This window comes from Salmo trutta, unplaced genomic scaffold (genome assembly GCF_901001165.1).
Source record: "Salmo trutta unplaced genomic scaffold, fSalTru1.1, whole genome shotgun sequence".
Classification (NCBI taxonomy): Eukaryota; Metazoa; Chordata; class Actinopteri; order Salmoniformes; family Salmonidae; genus Salmo; species Salmo trutta.
The window spans coordinates 321,636-346,188 of NW_021822703.1; the positions used below are offsets into that span (position 1 = coordinate 321,636).

Below are 24,553 nucleotides of genomic sequence, written 5' to 3' on the forward strand. Positions count from 1 at the left end.
AGCATGGTGTTTGCAACGCCAGGGTTGTGGGTTCGATTCCCACGGGGGACCAGTATGGGGGGGAAAGAATGTATGAAATGTATGCATTCACTACTGTAAGTGGCTCTGGATAAGAGCGTCTGCTAAATGACTAAAATGTAAAATGTAAGTTGTTTGTAATGCCCATGATATCCAGGTGATGGTGGACTTGAGCCAGATACATAAAGTCTTATCGACGTCGTGTCCGTCGCCTAGACAACGCCGTGTAAACTCCCAGTGCTTCCTGAGGACCAAAACACTGGCATGTTGTGACCATAGAAATGACTGACAATATCAACATGTCATCGTTATGACTTGGGGGGTTTCGAAACGAAACGTTTGATATTTGAAGAAAGAAAAAAAAAAGTTTGAAGAATCGTACAAAAGATCTCTTACAAGGTAAAGAGAAGATACATTGCACATATGCTGCTGGAAGAAGATAGCTAACGTTTGCTAGGCTAGCTATCGTTTCTTTCAATGAGATTATAGGCACATTGAGTACATCCCATTAAACCCAGTTTAGTCAACTCAAAACTGGTCAAGCTACGTTTTGGTAAACTAGGTCCAAGGATGAAGGTTTACTAAAATAGCTAGCTAGTCACGCTGCTAACTATCTAACCAGATGGCTAGCTAACGTCAGTTTGCTAATGTATTAACAGTTAGCTAGCTATCCTAGCATGTTACGCTAACTAGCTAGCTACATCAGAAAGGGTATCAACTTCATTCTCTTTCGTTGTTGCTGACGCATTAGTTACGAATAAAAACGAGACCCTAAACTACCCTAAATGTTATGATCTGGAAGAAGAAAAACATATTGCTACGTGTGGTGCTTGCTGTAACTATTGTAAATGCTAAGTTAGCCAGTCGGCTAGCTAGCGGCTAAACCCTCTTCTTCTTCGTGTGAATTTCCGGCAGACTAGACGCTGTGTTGCGTATTGCTGCCTTCCGCAGGTCAGAGTTCAGATTGAACAAATCAAATCACATTTTGTTGGTCGCGTACACATATTTAGCAGATGTTATTGCCAGTGTAGTGAAATGGTTTTGTTCCTAGCTCCAGCAGTGCAGTAGTATCTAACAATACACACTAATCTAAAAAGTACAAGAATGTAATTATGAAATATAGAAGTATTAGGACGAACAATGTCGGAGTCCTACCTGAATTTGTCCAATTGAAACTCGTTTTGCAACTGTTTGGACTAATGATTAGACCCTATGCCCCGGGTTGTTTGGACTAATGATTAGACCCTACGCCCCGGGTTGTTTGGAATAATGATTAGGCCCTACGCCCCGGGTCGTTTGGACTAATGATTAGGCCCTACGCCCCGGGTTGTTTGGACTAATGATTAGACCCTACGCCCCGGGTTGTTTGGACTAATGATTAGACCCTACGCCCCGGGTTGTTTGGACTAATGATTAGACCCTACGCCCCGGGTTGTTTGGACTAATGATTAGACCCTACACCCCGGGTTTTTTGGACTAATGATTAGACCCGGGTTGTTTGGACTAATGATTAGACCCTACGCCCCGGGTTGTTTGGACTAATGATTAGACCCTACGCCCCAGGTTGTTTGGACTAATGATTAGACCCTACGCCCCAGGATGTTTGGACTAATGATTAGACCCTACGCCCCGGGTTGTTTGGACTAATGATTAGGCCCTACGCCCCGGGTTGTTTGGACTAATGATTAGACCCTACGCCCCGTGTTGTTTGGACTAATGATTAGGCCCTACGCCCCGGGTTGTTTGGACTAATGATTAGACCCTACGCCCCGGGTTGTTTGGACTAATGATTAGACCCTACGCCCCAGGTTGTTTGGACTAATGATTAGACCCTACGCCCCGGGTTGTTTGGACTAATGATTAGACCCTACACCCCGGGTTGTTTGGACTAATGATTAGGCCCTACGCCCTGGGTTGTTTGGCTAATGATTAGACCCGGGTTGTTTGGACTAATGATTAGGCCCTACACCCCAGGTTGTTTGGACTAATGATTAGACCCTACGCCCCGGGTTGTTTGGACTAATGATTAGACCCTACGCCCCAGGTTGTTTGGACTAATGATTAGACCCTACGCCCCGGGTTGTTTGGACTAATGATTAGGCCCTACACCCTGGGTTCTTTGGACTAATGATTAGACCCTACACCCCGGATTTGCAGTTGTCACACGTTTATTGCTTTGTGATGGTCTTAGCTACTATAATATAATATAATATATATATATGTATATTTTTATTCAACAGAGACCCCACCGGGAATAAGACGGAATAACAATGGGTCTGTTTGATAAACTAGCCGGCTGGCTGGGGTTGAAGAAGAAGGAAGTGAATGTTCTGTGTCTGGGATTGGACAACAGCGGCAAGACCACCATCATCAACCAACTCAAACCGTTCAATGTAAGTCTTCGCTAGTAGCCTGGATCGATCAGGCCTACTTACTTCATGGTCGACATGAGAATGAGTTAGTGGTTTGCTGTGATATAGTATGAATATATATATAAATATATATATATATATATATATATATATATATATATATATATATATATATATATATATATATATATATATATATATATTTATATATATATTACTGGTGTAAAAAATTAAGACACTTTAGAATTAGAGTAAGTCGGTATAGTCACTGGTTTTCAGAGGGTACGGATTCCATGTCCTCCTGAAGAGGGATGGTGGAGAGAGGAACAAGGAGACACCGCAGGGAGAGAGGAGGAGATGGGGGGAGAGAGGAGATGGAGAGAGAGAGGAGGATGGAGAGAGAGAGGAGGAGATGGAGAGAGAGAGAGAGAGAGGAGGAGATGGAGGATCTGTAATGTGTAGAATAGAAAAGTCCTGCTACAGGAAGTGAGGTCATGGATGGAGGATCTGTAAGAGGCCATGCAACAACGACCCGAACGAACACACAACTTTCAATTCATTATTGAATGTTGATTCACATTTTATGTCCTGTTCCTCTTGTTAGTTAGTTCAACTTGTCTTCCTAAAGCCTGTCTGAAGACAGTTTCAAATGGCCTTCTCTACTGTTGTATTACAAAGGTACAGGTTGGTGGACCAATTAACAGAATCACCTGGATGAACGAAGGTCAGCAGTAGGACAATGCCCCGGCCCTAACTGCATGAGGAGTCGCCCAATAGTCATCTTCAAGTCCCTAACTTGTTAGCATGTTTATCCACCCCTGTAGGTCCTCTATCCCTGATATCTTTCACCCCTGGTCTTCTTCTTCTCTCTCATCAATCACTTCCTGTCCACTCCAAACGTCTTGGAGGTCATCTATCCCTGATGTCCTTCACCCCTGGTCTTCTTCTTCTCTCTCTGCATCAACCACTTCCTGTCCCCTCCAAACGTCTTGGAGACAGTCCAGAGGTTTCTAGTTGTTCCTGATGATTTCTGATCTTGGTAAAGGCTTCATGTCTAGATGCACAACTGTAGTTTTTAAATCTGAACCCCAAAAAACTATATGTAACAATGGAAGGTTAATTTAACAGTAAAACGAGACATTTCTTTAATAATTCCTGAAATCTATTTTCTTGTTGTAGGTCACTAAATTATGTTGCCTCTTTGGAAATTGGCCTCTGGTGGGAACTTACACATAATTGTCAATAACTTAATAATACTTAATACTTAACCGTAATGGTTTAGAGTACAATTAGCTCTGGATAGAACGGCCAGATTAATTCATAGAAACATTAAACAGCAGAAATTGTTTTTTTCCCCCCTTGAATTCAAGTGGCCTTAATCAGTACGGTTCCCCTACTCTATTCCTGTTTAATTAACCATTACTAATCTATTCCTGTTTAATTAACCATTACTAATCTATTCCTGTTTAATTAACCATTACTAATCTATTCCTGTTTAATTAACCACTACTAATCTATTCCTGTTTAATTAACCACTACTAATCTATTCCTGTTTAATCTATTCCTGTTTAATTAACCACTACTAATCTATTCCTGTTGAATTAACCATTACTAATCTATTCCTGTTTAATAAACCACTACTAATCTATTCCTGTTTAATGAACCATTACTAATCTATTCCTGTTTAATTAACCATTACTAATCTATTCCTGTTTAATTAACCACTACTAATCTATTCCTGTTTAATTAACCACTACTAATCTATTCCTGTTTAATTAACCACTACTAATCTATTCCTGTTTAATTAACCACTACTAATCTGTTCCTGTTTAATCTATTCCTGTTTAATTAACCACTACTAATCTATTCCTGTTTAATTAACCACTACTAATCTATTCCTGTTTAATTAACCACTACTAATCTATTCCTGTGTAATTAACCACTACTAATCTATTCCTGTTTAATCTATTCCTGTTTAATTAACCAATACTAATCTATTCCTGTTTAATTAACCATTACTAATGTATTCCTGTTTAATCTATTCCTGTTTAATTAACCACTACTAATCTATTCCTGTTTAATTAACCAATACTAATCTATTCCTGTTTAATTAACCACTACTAATCTATTCCTGTTTAATGAACCAATACTAATCCATTCCTGTTTAATTAACCACTACTAATCTATTCCTGTTTAATTAACCACTACTAATCTATTCCTGTTTAATTAACCATTACTAATCTATTCCTGTTTAATTAACCACTACTAATCTATTCCTGTTTAATTAATCACTACTAATCTGTTCCTGTTTAATTAACCACTACTAATCTATTCCTGTTTAATCTATTCCTGTTTAACTAACCACTACTAATCTATTCCTGTTTAATTAACCACTACTAATCTATTCCTGTTTAATTAACCACTACTAATCTATTCCTGTTTAATTAACCACTACTAATCTATTCCTGTTTAATTAACCACGACTAATCTATTCCTGTTTAATTAACCACTACTAATCTATTCCTGTTTAATTAACCATTACTAATCTATTCCTGTTTAATCTATTCCTGTGTAATTAACCATTACTAATCTATTCCTGTTTAATTAACCACTACTAATCTATTCCTGTGTAATTAACCACTACTAATCTGTTCCTGTTTAATTAACCATTACTAATCTGTTCCTGTGTAATTAACCACTACTAATCTGTTCCTGTTTAATTAACCACTACTAATCTATTCCTGTTTAATTAACCACTACTAATCTATTCCTGTTTAATTAACCATTACTAATCTATTCCTGTTTAATTAACCATTACTAATCTATTCCTGTTTAATCTATTCCTGTTTAATTAACCATTACTAATCTATTCCTGTTTAATGAACCATTACTAATCTATTCCTGTTTAATGAACCATTACTAATCTATTCCTGTTTAATGAACCATTACTAATCTATTCCTGTTTAATGAACCATTACTAATCTATTCCTGTTTAATTAACCACTACTAATCTATTCCTGTTTAATCTATTCCTGTTTAATTAACCATTACTAATCTATTCCTGTTTAATGAACCATTACTAATCTTTTCCTGTTTAATGAACCATTACTAATCTATTCCTGTTTAATTAACCATTACTAATCTATTCCTGTTTAATTAACCATTACTAATCTATTCCTGTTTAATTAACCACCACTAATCTATTCCTGTTTAATCTATTCCTGTTTAATTAACCATTACTAATCTATTCCTGTTTAATGAACCATTACTAATCTATTCCTGTTTAATGAACCATTACTAATCTATTCCTGTTTAATGAACCATTACTAATCTATTCCTGTTTAATTAACCATTACTAATCTATTCCTGTTTAATTAACCATTACTAATCTATTCCTGTTTAATGAAACATTACTAATCTATTCCTGTTTAATGAACCATTACTAATCTATTCCTGTTTAATTAACCATTACTAATCTATTCCTGTTTTATTAACCACTACTAATCTATTCCTGTTTAATCTATTCCTGTTTAATTAACCACTACTAATCTATTCCTGTTTAATTAACCATTACTAATCTATTCCTGTTTAATCTATTCCTGTTTAATTAACCACTACTAATCTATTCCTGTTTAATTAACCATTACTAATCTATTCCTGTTTAATTAACCATTACTAATCTATTCCTGTTTAATTAACCACTACTAATCTATTCCTGTTTAATCTATTCCTGTTTAATTAACCACTACTAATCTATTCCTGTTTAATTAACCATTACTAATCTATTCCTGTTTAATTAACCATTACTAATCTATTCCTGTTTAATTAACCACTACTAATCTATTCCTGTTTAATTAACCACTACTAATCTATTCCTGTGTAATTAACCACTACTAATCTGTTCCTGTTTAATCTATTCCTGTTTAATTAACCATTACTAATCTATTCCTGTTTAATTAACCACTACTAATCTATTCCTGTTTAATTAACCACTACTAATCTATTCCTGTTTAATTAGCCATTACTAATCTATTCCTGTTTAATTAACCATACTAATCTATTCCTGTTTAATTAACCACTACTAATATATTCCTGTTTAATTAACCATTACTAATCTATTCCTGTTTAATTAACCATTACTAATCTATTCCTGTTTAATTAACCATTACTAATCTATTCCTGTTTAATTAACCACTACTAATCTATTCCTGTTTAATTAACCACTACTAATCTATTCCTGTGTAATTAACCACTACTAATCTGTTCCTGTTTAATCTATTCCTGTTTAATTAACCATTACTAATCTATTCCTGTTTAATTAACCACTACTAATCTATTCCTGTGTAATCTATTCCTGTTTAATTAACCACTACTAATCTATTCCTGTTTAATTAACCACTACTAATCTGTTCCTGTTTAATGAACCACTACTAATATATTCCTGTTTAATCTATTCCTGTTTAATTAACCACTACTAATCTATTCCTGTTGAATTAACCACTACTAATCTATTCCTGTTTAATTAACCACTACTAATCTATTCCTGTGTAATTAACCACTACTAATCTATTCCTGTTTAATCTATTCCTGTGTAATTAACCACTACTAATCTATTCCTGTTTAATCTATTCCTGTGTAATTAACCACTACTAATCTATTCCTGTTTAATCTATTCCTGTTTAATTAACCACTTCTAATCTATTCCTGTTTAATCTATTCCTGTGTAATTAACCACTACTAATCTATTCCTGTGTAATTAACCACTACTAATCTATTCCTGTTTAATCTATTCCTGTTTAATTAACCACTACTAATCTATTCCTGTTTAATTAACCATTACTAATCTATTCCTGTTTATTTAACCATTACTAATCTATTCCTGTTTAATCTATTCCTGTTTAATGAACCATTACTAATCTATTCCTGTGTAATTAACCACTACTAATCTATTCCCGTTTAATGAACCATTACTAATCTATTCATGTTTAATTAACCATTACTAATCTATTCCTGTTTAATTAACCATTACTAATGTATTCCTGTTGAATTAACCATTACTAATCTATTCCTGTTTAATTAACCAATACTAATGTATTCCTGTGTCATGCAGGCCCAGACACAAGACATCGTCCCGACCATTGGCTTCAGCATAGAGAAGTTCAAGACATCAAGGTAATCAATGAGACAATAATGGATGAATGTACGATGATCAGATGTTCTGAACCTTGAAGGTTGTTGGGGAACGTTGTCTGAACGTTACCACTACGATGTCCTTGAATGGGTCCCAAATGGCATCCTATTTCCAATATAGTGCACTACTTTTCTCTCCAGTCTTCTATATCCTCCTCTTCTCTCCAGTCTAAATCCTCCTCTTCTCTCCAGTCTAAATCCTCCTCTTCTCTCCAGTCTAAATCCTCCTCTTCTCTCCAGTCTAAATCCTCCTCTTCTCTCCAGTCTAAATCCTTCTCTTCTCTCCAGTCTAAATCCTCCTCTTCTCTCCAGTCTAAATCCTCCTCTTCTCTCCAGTCTAAATCCTCCACTTCTCTCCAGTCTAAATCCTCCTCTTCTCTCCAGTCTAAATCCTCCTCTTCTCTCCAGTCTTCTATATTCTCCTCTTCTCTCCAGTCTAAATCCTCCTCTTCTCTCCAGTCTAAATCCTTCTCTTCTCTCCAGTCTAAATCCTCCTCTTCTCTCCAGTCTAAATCCTCCTCTTCTCTCCAGTCTAAATCCTCCTCTTCTCTCCAGTCTAAATCCTCCTCTTCTCTCCAGTCTAAATCCTCCTCTTCTCTCCAGTCTAAAACCTTCTCTTCTCTCCAGTCTAAATCCTCCTCTTCTCTCCAGTCTTCTATATTCTCCTCTTCTCTCCAGTCTAAATCCTTCTCTTCTCTCCAGTCTAAATCCTCCTCTTCTCTCCAGTCTAAATCCTTCTCTTCTCTCCAGTCTAAATCCTCCTCTTCTCTCCAGTCTAAATCCTCCTCTTCTCTCCAGTCTAAATCCTCCTCTTCTCTCCAGTCTAAATCCTCCTCTTCTCTCCAGTCTAAATCCTCCTCTTCTCTCCAGTCTAAATCCTCCTCTTCTCTCCAGTCTAAAACCTTCTCTTCTCTCCAGTCTAAATCCTTCTCTTCTCTACAGTCTAAATCCTCCTCTTCTCTCCAGTCTAAATCCTCCTCTTCTCTCCAGTCTAAAACCTTCTCTTCTCTCCAGTCTAAAACCTTCTCTTCTCTCCAGTCTAAATCCTTCTCTTCTCTACAGTCTAAATCCTCCTCTTCTCTCCAGTCTAAATCCTCCTCTTCTCTCCAGTCTAAATCCTCCTCTTCTCTCCAGTCTAAATCCTTCTCTTCTCTACAGTCTAAATCCTCCTCTTCTCTCCAGTCTAAATCCTCCTCTTCTCTCCAGTCTAAATCCTCCTTTTCTCTCCAGTCTAAATCCTTCTCTTCTCTCCAGTCTAAATCCTCCTCTTCTCTCCAGTCTAAATCCTTCTCTTCTCTCCAGTCTAAATCCTTCTCTTCTCTCCAGTCTAAATCCTTCTCTTCTCTCCAGTCTAAATCCTCCTCTTCTCTCCAGTCTAAATCCTTCTCTTCTCTCCAGTCTCTCCTTCACAGTGTTCGACATGTCTGGCCAAGGGCGATACAGAAACCTCTGGGAACATTACTACAAGTGAGTCTGTTCGGGCACACACACACAGTGATACACACGCACACCACACACACACACACACACACACACACACACACACACACACACACACACACACACACACACACACACACACACGCAGACACACACACTTATACAGTGACATGCACACAGTGATAAACACAAACAGTGATAAACACACACACACACACACATACACACAGTGACACACACACACAGTGATAAACACACAGTGACACACACACATATAAACACATGCACACATACTGACACACACACACGGTAGGTAGTACTGACAGTGAGTCGTGTTGACCCTTGCCCCCTCTCTCCCCCCAGGGAGGGTCAAGCCATCATCTTTGTGGTGGACAGTGGAGACAAGTTGAGGATGGTGGTCGCTAAAGAAGAACTGGATACGCTCCTCAATCACCCAGGTGAATCATCCTCATTATACACTCCTCATCCACCCAGGTGAATCATCCAACAAATTATACACTCCTCAACCACCCAGGTGAATCATCCAACACATTATACACTCCTCAACCACCCAGGTGAATCATCCTCCTCATTATACACTCCTCAATCATCCAGGTGAATCATCCTCATTATACACTCCTCAACCACCCAGGTGAATCATCCTCCTCATTATACACTCCTCAATCACCCAGGTGAATCATCCTCATTATACACTCCTCAATCACCCAGGTGAATCATCCTCATTATACGCTCCTCAACCACCCAGGTGAATCATCCTCCTCATTATACACTCCTCAACCACCCAGGTGAATCATCCAACACATTATACACTCCTCAACCACCCAGGTGAATCATCCTCATTATACACTCCTCAACCACCCAGGTGAATCATCCTCATTATACACTCCTCAACCACCCAGGTGAATCATCCTCATTATACACTCCTCATCCACCCAGGTGAATCATCCAACACATTATACACTCCTCAACCACCCAGGTGAATCATCCAACACATTATACACTCCTCAACCACCCAGGTGAATCATCCTCCTCATTATACACTCCTCAACCACCCAGGTGAATCATCCTCCTCATTATACACTCCTCAACCACCCAGGTGAATCATCCTCCTCATTATACACTCCTCAACCACCCAGGTGAATCATCCTCATTATACACTCCTCAACCACCCAGGTGAATCATCCTCCTCATTATACACTCCTCAACCACCCAGGTGAATCATCCTCCTCATTATACACTCCTCAACCACCCAGGTGAATCATCCTCATTATACACTCCTCAACCACCCAGGTGAATCATCATCCTCATTATACACTCCTCATCCACCCAGGTGAATCATCCTCCACATTATACACTCCTCAACCACCCAGGTGAATCATCCTCATTATACAGTCCTCATCCACCCAGGTGAATCATCCTCATTATACAGTCCTCATCCACCCAGGTGAATCATCCTCCTCATTATACGCTCCTCATCCACCCAGGTGAATCATCCTCCTCATTATACAGTCCTCAACCACCCAGGTGAATCATCCTCCACATTATACACTCCTCAACCACCCAGGTGAATCATCCTCCTCATTATACACTCCTCAATCACCCAGGTGAATCATCCTCCTCATTATACACTCCTCAACCACCCAGGTGAATCATCCTCATTATACACTCCTCAACCACCCAGGTGAATCATCCTCATTATACACTCCTCATCCCGCCAGGTGAATCATCCAACACATTATACACTCCTCAACCACCCAGGTGAATCATCCTCATTATACACTCCTCAACCACCCAGGTGAATCATCCTCCTCATTATACACTCCTCAACCACCCAGGTGAATCATCCTCCTCATTATACACTCCTCAACCACCCAGGTGAATCATCCTCCTCATTATACACTCCTCAACCACCCAGGTGAATCATCCTCATTATACACTCCTCAACCACCCAGGTGAATCATCCTCCTCATTATACACTCCTCAACCACCCAGGTGAATCATCCTCCTCATTATACACTCCTCAACCACCCAGGTGAATCATCCTCATTATACACTCCTCAACCACCCAGGTGAATCATCATCCTCATTATACACTCCTCATCCACCCAGGTGAATCATCCTCCACATTATACACTCCTCAACCACCTAGGTGAATCATCCTCCTCATTATACACTCCTCAACCACCCAGGTGAATCATCCTCATTATACAGTCCTCATCCACCCAGGTGAATCATCCAACACATTATAGACTCCTCAACCACCCAGGTGAATCATCCTCCTCATTATACGCTCCTCATCCACCCAGGTGAATCATCCTCCTCATTATACACTCCTCAACCACCCAGGTGAATCATCCTCCACATTATACACTCCTCAACCACCCAGGTGAATCATCCTCCTCATTATACACTCCTCAATCACCCAGGTGAATCATCCTCCTCATTATACACTCCTCAACCACCCAGGTGAATCATCCTCATTATACACTCCTCATCCATCCAGGTGAATCATCCAACACATTATACAATCCTCAACCACCCAGGTGAATCATCCTCATTATACACTCCTCATCCACCCAGGTGAATCATCCAACACATTATACACTCCTCAACCACCCAGGTGAATCATCCTCATTATACACTCCTCATCCACCCAGGTGAATCATCCTCATTATACACTCCTCAACCACCCAGGTGAATCATCATCCTCATTATACACTCCTCATCCACCCAGGTGAATCATCCTCCACATTATACACTCCTCAACCACCTAGGTGAATCATCCTCCTCATTATACACTCCTCAACCACCCAGGTGAATCATCCTCATTATACAGTCCTCATCCACCCAGGTGAATCATCCAACACATTATAGACTCCTCAACCACCCAGGTGAATCATCCTCCTCATTATACGCTCCTCATCCACCCAGGTGAATCATCCTCCTCATTATACACTCCTCAACCACCCAGGTGAATCATCCTCCACATTATACACTCCTCAACCACCCAGGTGAATCATCCTCCTCATTATACACTCCTCAATCACCCAGGTGAATCATCCTCCTCATTATACACTCCTCAACCACCCAGGTGAATCATCCTCATTATACACTCCTCATCCATCCAGGTGAATCATCCAACACATTATACAATCCTCAACCACCCAGGTGAATCATCCTCATTATACACTCCTCATCCACCCAGGTGAATCATCCAACACATTATACACTCCTCAACCAACCAGGTGAATCATCCTCATTATACACTCCTCATCCACCCAGGTGAATCATCCTCCACATTATACACTCCTCAATCACCCAGGTGAATCATCCTCCTCATTATACACTCCTCAACCACCCAGGTGAATCATCCTCATTATACACTCCTCATCCATCCAGGTGAATCATCCAACACATTATACACTCCTCAATCACCCAGGTAAATCATCCTCATTATACACTCCTCAACCACCCAGGTTAATCATCCAACACATTATACACTCCTCAACCACCCAGGTGAATCATCCTCATTATACACTCCTCATCCACCCAGGTGAATCATCCTCCACATTATACACTCCTCAACCACCCAGGTGAATCATCCTCCTCATTATACACTCCTCATCCACCCAGGTGAATCATCCTCCACATTATACACTCCTCAACCACCCAGGTGAATCATCCTCCTCATTATACACTCCTCAACCACCCAGGTGAATCATCCAACACATTATACACTCCTCAACCACCCAGGTGAATCATCCTCATTATACACTCCTCAACCACCCAGGTGAATCATCCAACACATTATACACTCCTCAACCACCCAGGTGAATCATCCTCATTATACACTCCTCAACCACCCAGGTGAATCATCCTCATTATACACTCCTCAACCACCCAGGTGAATCATCCTCATTATACACTCCTCAATCACCCAGGTGAATCATCCTCCTCATTATACACTCCTCAACCACCCAGGTGAATCATCCTCATTATACACTCCTCATCCACCCAGGTGAATCATCCTCCTCATTATACACTCCTCAACCACCCAGGTGAATCATCCTCATTATACACTCCTCAATCACCCAGGTGAATCATCCTCATTATGCACTCCTCAACCACCCAGGTGAATCATCCTACTCATTATACACTCCTCAACCACCCAGGTGAATCATCCTCCTCATTATACACTCCTCAATCACCCAGGTGAATCATCCTCATTATACACTCCTCATCCACCCAGGTGAATCATCCTCCTCATTATACACTCCTCAACCACCCAGGTGAATCATCCTCATTATACACTCCTCAATCACCCAGGTGAATCATCCTCATTATGCACTCCTCAACCACCCAGGTGAATCATCCTACTCATTATACACTCCTCAACCACCCAGGTGAATCATCCTCCTCATTATACACTCCTCAATCACCCAGGTGAATCATCCTCCTCATTATACACTCCTCAACCACCCAGGTGAATCATCCTCCTCATTATACACTCCTCAACCACCCAGGTGAATCATCCTCCTCATTATACACTCCTCAATCACCCAGGTGAATCATCCTCATTATACACTCCTCAATCACCCAGGTGAATCATCCTCATTATACACTCCTCAACCACCCAGGTGAATCATCCTCCTCATTATACACTCCTCAACCACCCAGGTGAATCATCCTCATTATACACTCCTCAACCACCCAGGTGAATCATCCTCCTCATTATACACTCCTCAACCACCCAGGTGAATCATCCTCATTATACACTCCTCAACCACCCAGGTGAATCATCCTCATTATACACTCCTCAACCACCCAGGTGAATCATCCTCCTCATTATACACTCCTCAACCACCCAGGTGAATCATCCTCCTCATTATACACTCCTCAACCACCCAGGTGAATCATCCTCATTATACACTCCTCAACCACCCAGGTGAATCATCCTCCTCATTATACACTCCTCAACCACCCAGGTGAATCATCCTCCTCATTATACGCTCCTCAACCACCCAGGTGAATCATCCAACACATTATACACTCCTCAACCACCCAGGTGAATCATCCTCCTCATTATACACTCCTCAATCACCCAGGTGAATCATCCTCCTCATTATACACTCCTCAACCACCCAGGTGAATCATCCTCCTCATTATACACTCCTCAACCACCCAGGTGAATCATCCTCCTCATTATACACTCCTCAACCACCCAGGTGAATCATCCTCCTCATTATACACTCCTCAACCACCCAGGTGAATCATCCTCCTCATTATACACTCCTCAACCACCCAGGTGAATCATCCTCATTATACACTCCTCAACCACCCAGGTGAATCATCCTCCTCATTATACACTCCTCAACCACCCAGGTGAATCATCCTCCTCATTATACACTCCTCAACCACCCAGGTGAATCATCCTCCTCATTATACACTCCTCAACCACCCAGGTGAATCATCCTCATTATACACTCCTCAATCACCCAGGTGAATCATCCTCCTCATTATACACTCCTCAACCACCCAGGTGAATCATCCTCATTATACACTCCTCAACCACCCAGGTGAATCATCCTCCTCATTATACACTCCTCATCCACCCAGGTGAATCATCCACACACACCAAGCCAATTAATTTGGTAAACTTTTCTAAAAACATGATTCCACTTTGCCGTTACGGGGTAATTGTGTGTAGACCGGTGACACTAAATCCGAATCGAAATCCGTTTTTTTTTACATTCCGCCTGTAAACACAACTTTCTGAAGCCGTTGTTTGTGTCCCTGATTCTACCCTTCTCCGTGTGTTTAGACATAAAACACCGGCGAATCCCCTTGCTGTTCTTCGCCAACAAGATGGACGTGAGAGACGCCCTTTCTTCAGTCAAGGTCTCCCAGCTCCTCTGTCTGGAGAAAATCAAGGACAAGCCCTGGCACATCTGGTAGATGGACTCGTTATAAAAACACCCAGAATCCATTGTTGGCACACATTTCACGTTTCTAGACCAGATCCACGATTCAGTCAGTTACAGTACATTTAGATTTAATACGGTCTGTTGATTCAGTCAGTTACAGTACATTTAGATTTAATACGGTCTGTTGATTCAGTCAGTTACAGTACATTTAGATTTAATACGGTCTGTTGATTCAGTCAGTTACAGTACATTTAGATTTAATACGGTCTGTTGATTCAGTCAGTTACAGTACATTTAGATTTAATACGGTCTGTTGATTCAGTCAGTTACAGTACATTTAGATTTAATACGGTCTGTTGATTCAGTCAGTTACAGTACATTTAGATTTAATACGGTCTGTTTTTTTTTTTGTCTAACCTCCAGAACAGGACTTTTTTTTATGTATATATATATATATATGACAAAACGCTGCCTTTTCTAATTGTTGTTGAAGCGTTGGTTTTTCACTGACTTGCTCTCTTTGTGTCTGTTTCAGTGCCAGTGATGCTGTGAAAGGAGAGGGTTTACTCGAAGGCGTTGATTGGCTGCAAGGTATTAACAGACAGTCCACTCTCTCTCTCTGTCATGGTTTCAGCTCACGAAATGGGTTTGATTGATTTACCACAGTTATGTGATATGAAGAAACCATAGCTTCATTTAAATCATGGTTTATTTCCATTTTGACTTCCATCTGTAGATGAAATGACCCTGTGAGTATTTTATGTCATTAGTGTTTAGTGTAGTAGACTGGCAGTAGAACCCCATAATGGGCCTTTAGTCCACGTCGTTAGTGTAGTAGACTGGCAGTAGAACCCCATAATGGGCCTTTAGTCCACGTCGTTAGTGTAGTAGACTGGCAGTAGAACCCCATAATGGGCCTTTAGTCCACGTCATTAGTGTAGCAGACTGGCAGTAGAACCCCATAATGGGCCTTTAGTCCACGTCATTAGTGTAGCAGACTGGCAGTAGAACCCCATAATGGGCCTTTAGTCCACGTCATTAGTGTTTAGTGTAGTAGACTGGCAGTAGAACCCCATAATGGGCCTTTAGTCCACGTCATTAGTGTAGTAGACTGGCAGTAGAACCCCATAATGGTCCTTTAGTCCACGTCATTAGTGTTTAGTGTAGTAGACTGGCAGTAGAACCCCATAATGGTCCTTTAGTCCACGTCATTAGTGTAGTAGACTGGCAGTAGAACCCCATAATGGTCCTTTAGTCCACGTCATTAGTGTAGCAGACTGGCAGTAGAACCCCATAATGGGCCTTTAGTCCACGTCATTAGTGTAGCAGACTGGCAGTAGAACCCCATAATGGGCCTTTAGTCCACGTCATTAGTGTTTAGTGTAGTAGACTGGCAGTAGAACCCCATAATGGGCCTTTAGTCCACGTCATTAGTGTAGTAGACTGGCAGTAGAACCCCATAATGGTCCTTTAGTCCACGTCATTAGTGTTTAGTGTAGTAGACTGGCAGTAGAACCCCATAATGGTCCTTTAGTCCACGTCATTAGTGTTTAGTGTAGTAGACTGGCAGTAGAACCCCATAATGGTCCTTTAGTCCACGTCATTAGTGTAGTAGACTGGCAGTAGAACCCCATAATGGGCCTTTAGTCCACGTCATTAGTGTAGTAGACTGGCAGTAGAACCCCATAATGGGCCTTTAGTCCACGTCATTAGTGTAGTAGACTGGCAGTAGAACCCCATAATGGGCCTTTAGTCCACGTCATTAGTGTAGTAGACTGGCAGTAGAACCCCATAATGGTGTCTCTAGATCCCTGTAAACCTTCCGCTGTTCATAACTCCTCTTATGACCTCTTATAACCCTCCTCTCTTGGAGAACATTTTGAGATCTGATTGTTTTTTTGTTTGTTTTATCCAGATCAAATCAAAACGATGAGAACGTGAGAGGTTGAGAGAACGACGCGACGGAGGGGAGGGGGGGCGGGTATGCCATCGTCTGGGTGTCGTCATGGCAACACTGGAGTCCCTCGGGGGTTGACCCCAATGGTGTAAATTCTCAACATGACTCTCACCACCACACACACACACACACACACATATACACACACACACACACACACACGCCTCAGAAGAGTTGGAGCCAGCTATGACCTTTGACCTTTAAACATCAACCAGTCTGGATGAAGGACTAGCCTTACCAACGGCCCCTGGAAATAGATATTATTTCTTCAGATAATTCACACATCTTTGCCACTAATTTCTCATTTTTACGCTCATTTCAAATGACCCACTCTGAATAAACCAGTTTTAAATGGAGTATTGTTTTGTTTTGGATTGATTTACTATAGTAATGTTTTGACTGATATTCTACAGTAATGTTTTATTCTACAGTAATGTTTTGACTGATATTCTACAGTAATGTTTTGACTGATATTCTACAGTAATGTTTTGGACTGCTATTCTACAGTAATGTTTGGACTGATATTCTACAGTAATGTTTTGACTGATATTCTACAGTAATGTTTTGACTGATGTTCTACAGTAATGTTTTGACTGATATTCTACAGTAATGTTTTGACTGATATTCTACAGTAATGTTTTGACTGATATTCTACAGTAATGTTTTGGACTGATATTCTACAGTAATGTTTTGGACTGATATTCTACAGTAATGTTTTGGACTGTTCTACAGTAATGTTTTGGACTGATATAATACAGTAATGTTTTGACTGATATTCTACAGTAATGTTTTATTCTACAGTAATGTTTTGACTGATATTCTACAGTAATGTTTTGACTGATGTTCTACAGTAATGTTTTGACTGATGTTCTACAGTAATGTTTTGACTGATATTCTACAGTAATGTTTTGACTGATGTTCTACAGTAATGTTTTGACTGATGTTCTACAGTAATGTTTTGACTGATATTCTACAGTAATGTTTTGACTGATATTCTACAGTAATGTTTTGGACTGATATTCTACAGTAATGTTTTGGACTGTTCTACAGTAATGTTTTGGACTGATATTCTACAGTAATGTTTTGACTGATATTCTACAGTAATGTTTTGGACTGATATAATACAGTAATGTTTGGACTGATATTCTACAGTAATGTTTTATTCTACAGTAATGTTTTGACTGATATTCTACAGTAATGTTTTGACTGATGTTCTACAGTAATGTTTTGACTGATATTCTACAGTAATGTTTTGACTGATATTCTACAGTAATGTTTTGACTGATATTCTACAGTAATGTTTTGACTGATGTTCTACAGTAATGTTTTGACTGATGTTCTACAGTAATGTTTTGACTGATATTCTACAGTAATGTTTTGGACTGATATAATACAGTAATGTTTTGACTGATATTCTACAGTAATGCTTTGACTGATATTTTACAGTAATGTTTTGACTGATATTCTACAGTAATGTTTTTTACTTAAATTTTACAGTAATGCCTACTTGGTACTCTCAAAGCACTAGTTTAATATGTCATTTTCACGTTGGATTCTCCCGGTAAAGAACTGTAAACAACCAGCACGGAAAATATGTATTGTATAACACCGATTGTAATACTGTAAATGTTTGTGTGTTTAAATATACAGTGTGTTTGTTTTTACCGTAGCCTAGCGTGCCAGGCTCACAGCATGACAACAGGAATTATATTAATTTGTTTAATTCTTCCATCAAAATATATATATATATTATTTTATACTACACTTCATGACTCAGTGGTTGTACATTTAAACGTTAACAGGAAGACACTTCAGGAAAAAAAAGCCCCAAGGCGTTTAAAAAAAATACTAAACTCAAAACCCACAAGTTTTTTAATCACACCTATGAATTAGTCCTTATTATATTTATCTTAATGTGGATGTAGATTTTCTCTTCTCTAACTGAGTCTTAACGTAGTGTTTCCAACGGCTCTGAGACGTCCATTTATTAGCGTTGTGCTGTTGAAGGTATCAGCAGAAGGGCTGCTGTGTGTATTTCACTGTGTTGTGCTGTTGAAGGTATCAGCAGAAGGGCTGCTGTGTGTATTTCACTGTGTTGTGCTGTTGAAGGTATCAGCAGAAGGGCTGCTGTGTGTATTTCACTGTGTTGTGCTGTTGAAGGTATCAGCAGAAGAGCTGCTGTGTGTATTTCACTGTGTTGTGCTGTTGAAGGTATCAGCAGAAGGGCTGCTGTGTGTATTTCACTGTGTTGTGCTGTTGAAGGTATTAGCAGAAGAGCTGCTGTGTGTATTTCACTGTGTTGTGCTGTTGAAGGTATCAGCAGAAGGGCTGCTGTGTTTATTTCACTGTGTTGTGCTGTTGAAGGTATCAGCAGAAGAGCTGCTGTGTGTATTTCACTGTGTTGTGGATCTTGCGAGAGACAGACGGTATGTTGTTGAGAGTGTTCGTCCGCCACACGGTTGTAAACAAGAATGTAACATGTTATGTTTTATTTTGATCTACCTTCCGTGATACATGGGATAATGATAGATTAAAGAAATGTATTATCTCTTTCTCTCTCTTTCTCTCTCCCTCTCTGTCTCTCTCTCTGTCTCCCCCTCTCTCTCTTTCTCTCCCTCTCTCCCTCTCTCCCTCTCCCTCTCTCTCTGTCTCTCTCTCTCAATTCAATTCAATTGACATGGCAAGTTCATTATTACTTACATTGTCAAAGTATACATATAGAAAAATGAAATTCTATATATATTTATATATATTTAAAATATATATATAAATAAATGGTGTGACCAACAGCAGTAATAATAGTAGTAGTGGACATGGGATTACCATTAACAACAACAATATTAATCAGAACAACAATACATTAAAGCGACGGTAGTAGACCAGTGTCAACATGACTGAGAAGACACATGACCTGGTATGAAAGACACAACTAAACTACATGGGAAATATTATCCACATTACATTGCACTTTTCACTGGCTGTCCCTCAGGTTGTGGCAGGAGGACACATATCTGGCTGTCCCTCAGGTTGAGGCAGGAGGACACATATCTGGCTGTCCCTCAGGTTGTGGCAGGAGGACACATATCTGGCTGTCCCACAGGTTGAGGCAGGAGGACACATATCTGGCTGTCCCTCAGGTTGAGGCAGGAGGACACATATCTGGCTGTCCCTCAGGTTGTGGCAGGAGGACACATATCTGGCTGTCCCTCAGGTTGTGGCAGGAGGACACATATTTGGCTGCCAAAAACTGCACATTTTGGCTTTTCACCCAATAAATATTTGATTTTCATCTTTTATATAGTTTCAAATTCTTTGTATTGAATTATAATTTTGGGAAAGAAATATTCTCTTAGGTCTGAGTATTTGTCACAGTGTAATAGGAAAAACAGCTCTGTCTCTACCTTTCCCCTCTCTGTCTCTCTCTTTCTCTCTGTCTCTCTCTGTCTCTGTCTCTCTCTCTGTCTCTCTCTGTCTGTCTCTCTCTCTGTCTCTTTTGTTCTCTCTCTGTCTCTCTCTGTCTCTCTCTGTCTCTCTCTCTCTCTGTCTCTCTCTCTGTCTCTTTCGTTCTCTCTCTGTCTCTCTCTGTCTCTCTGTCTCTCTCTCTCTCTCTGTAAACACTCTCAGTACTCCATCCCTAAGTGACCTCGGGCCTGCAACTCCACTCCTCCTCTCCTCCCTCCTCCTCTCTCTCTCTCTTCTCTCAGGGTTATGTCTGCACCTTTGTGCTCCTCAATCAGTTCTAATGGATCCTCTGGCTCCGTCTCAGATCAGTCCTCCCTCCCTCCTCTGGCTCCGTCTCAGATCAGTCCTCCCTCCCTCCTCTGGCTCCGTCTCAGATCAGTCCTCCCTCCCTCCTCTGGCTCCGTCTCAGATCAGTCCTCCCTCCCTCCTCTGGCTCCGTCTCAGATCAGTCCTCCCTCCTCTGGCTCCGTCTCAGATCAGTCCTCCCTCCTCTGGCTCCGTCTCAGATCAGTCATCCCTCCTCTGGCTCCGTCTCAGATCAGTCCTCCTTCCTCTGGCTCCGTCTCAGATCAGTCCTCCCTCCCTCCTCTGGCTCCGTCTCAGATCAGTCCTCCCTCCCTCCTCTGGCTCCGTCTCAGATCAGTCCTCCTTCCTCCTCTGGCTCCGTCTCAGATCAGTCCTCCCTCCTCTGGCTCCGTCTCAGATCAGTCCTCTCTCCCTCTTCTGGCTCCGTCTCAGATCAGTCCTCCCTCCCTCCTCTGGCTCCGTCTCAGATCAGTCCTCCCTCCCTCCTCTGGCTCCGTCTCAGATCAGTCCTCCCTCCCTCCTCTGGCTCCGTCTCAGATCAGTCCTCCCTCCCTCCTCTGGCTCCGTCTCAGATCAGTCCTCCCTCCCTCCTCTGGCTCCGTCTCAGATCAGTCCTCCCTCTTTTGGCTCCGTCTCAGATCAGTCCTCCGACCCTCCTCTGGCTCCGTCTCAGATCAGTCCTCCCTCCCTCCTCTGGCTCCGTCTCAGATCAGTCCTCCCTCCCTCCTCTGGCTCCGTCTCAGATCAGTCCTCCCTCCTCTGGCTCCGTCTCAGATCAGTCCTCCCTCCCTCCTCTGGCTCCGTCTCAGATCAGTCCTCCCTCCCTCCTCTGGCTCCGTCTCAGATCAGTCCTCCCTCCCTCCTCTGCCTCCGTCTCAGATCAGTCCTCCCTCCCTCCTCTGGCTCCGTCTCAGATCAGTCCTCCCTCCCTCCTCTGGCTCCGTCTCAGATCAGTCCTCCCTCCCTCCTCTGGCTCCGTCTCAGATCAGTCCTCCCTCCCTCCTCTGGCTCCGTCTCAGATCAGTCCTCCCTCCCTCCTCTGGCTCCGTCTCAGATCAGTCCTCCCTCCCTCCTCTGGCTCCGTCTCAGATCAGTCCTCCCTCCTCTGGCTCCGTCTCAGATCAGTCCTCCCTCCTCTGGCTCCGTCTCAGATCAGTCCTCCCTCCCTCCTCTGGCTCCGTCTCAGATCAGTCCTCCCTCCCTCCTCTGGCTCCGTCTCAGATCAGTCCTCCCTCCCTCCTCTGGCTCCGTCTCAGATCAGTCCTCCCTCCCTCCTCTGGCTCCGTCTCAGATCAGTCCTCCCTCCCTCCTCTGGCTCCGTCTCAGATCAGTCCTCCCTCCCTCCTCTGGCTCCGTCTCAGATCAGTCCTCCCTCTTTTGGCTCCGTCTCAGATCAGTCCTCCCTCCCTCCTCTGGCTCCGTCTCAGATCAGTCCTCCCTCCCTCCTCTGGCTCCGTCTCAGATCAGTCCTCCCTCCCTCCTCTGGCTCCGTCTCAGATCAGTCCCTCCCTCCTCTGGCTCCGTCTCAGATCAGTCCTCCCTCCCTCCTCTGGCTCCGTCTCAGATCAGTCCTCCCTCCCTCCTCTGGCTCCGTCTCAGATCAGTCCTCCCTCCCTCCTCTGCCTCCGTCTCAGATCAGTCCTCCCTCCCTCCTCTGGCTCCGTCTCAGATCAGTCCTCCCTCCCTCCTCTGGCTCCGTCTCAGATCAGTCCTCCCTCCCTCCTCTGGCTCCGTCTCAGATCAGTCCTCCCTCCCTCCTCTGGCTCCGTCTCAGATCAGTCCTCCCTCCCTCCTCTGGCTCCGTCTCAGATCAGTCCTCCCTCCCTCCTCTGGCTCCGTCTCAGATCAGTCCTCCCTCCTCTGGCTCCGTCTCAGATCAGTCCCCTCCCTCCTCTGGCTCCGTCTCAGATCAGTCCTCCCTCCCTCCTCTGGCTCCGTCTCAGATCAGTCCTCCCTCCCTCCTCTGGCTCCGTCTCAGATCAGTCCTCCCTCCCTCCTCTGGCTCCGTCTCAGATCAGTCCTCCCTCCCCCCTCTGGCTCCGTCTCAGATCAGTCCCTCCCTCCCTCCTCTGGCTCCGTCTCAGATCAGTCCTCCCTCCCTCCTCTGGCTCCGTCTCAGATCAGTCCTCCCTCCCTCCTCTGGCTCCTGTCTCAGATCAGTCCTCCCTCCCTCCTCTGGCTCCGTCTCAGATCAGTCCTCCCTCCCTCCTCTGGCTCCGTCTCAGATCAGTCCTCCCTCCCTCCTCTGGCCTCCGTCTCAGATCAGTCCCTCCCTCCTCCTCTGGCTCCGTCTCAGATCAGTCCTCCCTCCCTCTGGCTCCGTCTCAGATCAGTCCTCCTCCCTCCTCTGGCTCCGTCTCAGATCAGTCCTCCCTCCTCCTCTGGCTCCGTCTCAGATCAGTCCTCCCTCCCTCCTCTGGCTCCGTCTCAGATCAGTCCTCCTCCTCCTCTGGCTTCCGTCTCAGATCAGTCCTCCCTCCTCTGGCTCCGTCTCAGATCAGTCTTCCCTCCCTCCTCTGGCTCTGTCTCAGATCAGTCCTCCCTCCCTCCTCTGGCTCCGTCTCAGATCAGTCCTCCCTCCCTCCTCTGGCTCCGTCTCAGATCAGTCCTCCCTCCCTCCTCTGGCTCTGTCTCAGATCAGTCCTCCCTCCCTCCTCTGGCTCCGTCTCAGATCAGTCCTCCCTCCCTCCTCTGGCTCCGTCTCAGATCAGTCCTCCCTCCCTCCTCTGGCTCCGTCTCAGATCAGTCCTCCCTCCCTCCTCTGGCTCCGTCTCAGATCAGTCCTCCCTCCCTCCTCTGGCTCTGTCTCAGATCAGTCCTCCCTCCCTCCTCTGGCTCCGTCTCAGATCAGTCCTCCCTCCCTCCTCTGGCTCCGTCTCAGATCAGTCCTCCCTCCCTCCTCTGGCTCTGTCTCAGATCAGTCCTCCCTCCCTCCTCTGGCTCCGTCTCAGATCAGTCCTCCCTCCCTCCTCTGGCTCCGTCTCAGATCAGTCCTCCCTCCCTCCTCTGGCTCCGTCTCAGATCAGTCCTCCCTCCCTCCTCTGGCTCCGTCTCAGATCAGTCCTCCTCCCTCCTCTGGCTCCGTCTCAGATCAGTCCTCCCTCCTCTGGCTCCATCTCAGATCAGTCCTCCCTCCCTCCTCTGGCTCCGTCTCAGATCAGTCCTCCCTCCCTCCTCTGGCTCCGTCTCAGATCAGTCCTCCCTCCCTCCTCTGGGAAGAGAGGGAAGGAGAGGGTGAGGGAAGGAGAGGGTGAGGGGGGGAAGAGAGGGAGGGGGGAGAGAGGGAAGGAGAGGGTGAGGGGGGGAAGAGAGGGAAGGGGGGGAGAGAGGGAAGGAGAGGGTGAGGGGGGAAGAGAGGGAAGGAGAGGGTGAGGGGGGAAGAGAGGGAGGGGGGAGAGAGGGAAGGAGAGGGTGAGGGGGGAAGAGAGGGGAGGGGGGGAGAGGGGAGGGGGGAAGGAGAGGGTGGAGGGGGGGAGAGAGGGAGGGGGGAGAGAGGGAAGGAGAGGGTGAGGGGGGAAGAGAGGGAGGGGGGAGAGAGGGAAGGAGAGGGTGAGGGGGGAAGGAAAGGGTGAGGGGGGAGAGAGGGAAGGAGAGGGCGAGGGGGGAGAGAGGGAAGGAGAGGGTGAGGGGGGAAGAGAGGGAGGGGGAGAGAGGGAAGGAGAGGGTGAGGGGGGAAGAGAGGGAGGGGGGAGAGAGGGAAGGAGAGGGTGAGGGGGGGAAGAGAGGGAGGGGGGAGAGAGGGAAGGAGAGGGTGAGGGGGGAAGAGAGGGAGGGGGGAGAGAGGGAAGGAGAGGGTGAGGGGGGGAAGAGAGGGAGGGGGGAGAGAGGGAAGGAGAGGGTGAGGGGGGGAAGAAGGGTGAGGG

At 43.8% G+C, this 24,553-nt stretch overlaps 1 protein-coding gene across 1 annotated transcript; it reads left to right on the forward strand.

Annotated features, from left to right (window-relative positions):
* The first annotated feature begins 156 nt into the window (after window positions 1–156).
* LOC115183899 (ADP-ribosylation factor-like protein 6) lies at window positions 157–17,279 on the forward strand. The gene is made up of 8 exons (XM_029744875.1): window positions 157–417; window positions 2,259–2,411; window positions 7,501–7,562; window positions 8,979–9,047; window positions 9,384–9,478; window positions 14,863–14,992; window positions 15,501–15,556; window positions 16,881–17,279. The coding sequence occupies exons 2-8, from the start codon at window positions 2,289–2,291 to the stop codon at window positions 16,904–16,906; spliced, it is 561 nt and encodes a 186-aa protein (XP_029600735.1). The 5' UTR covers window positions 157–417; window positions 2,259–2,288; the 3' UTR covers window positions 16,907–17,279.
* Window positions 17,280–24,553: the final 7,274 nt, after the last annotated feature.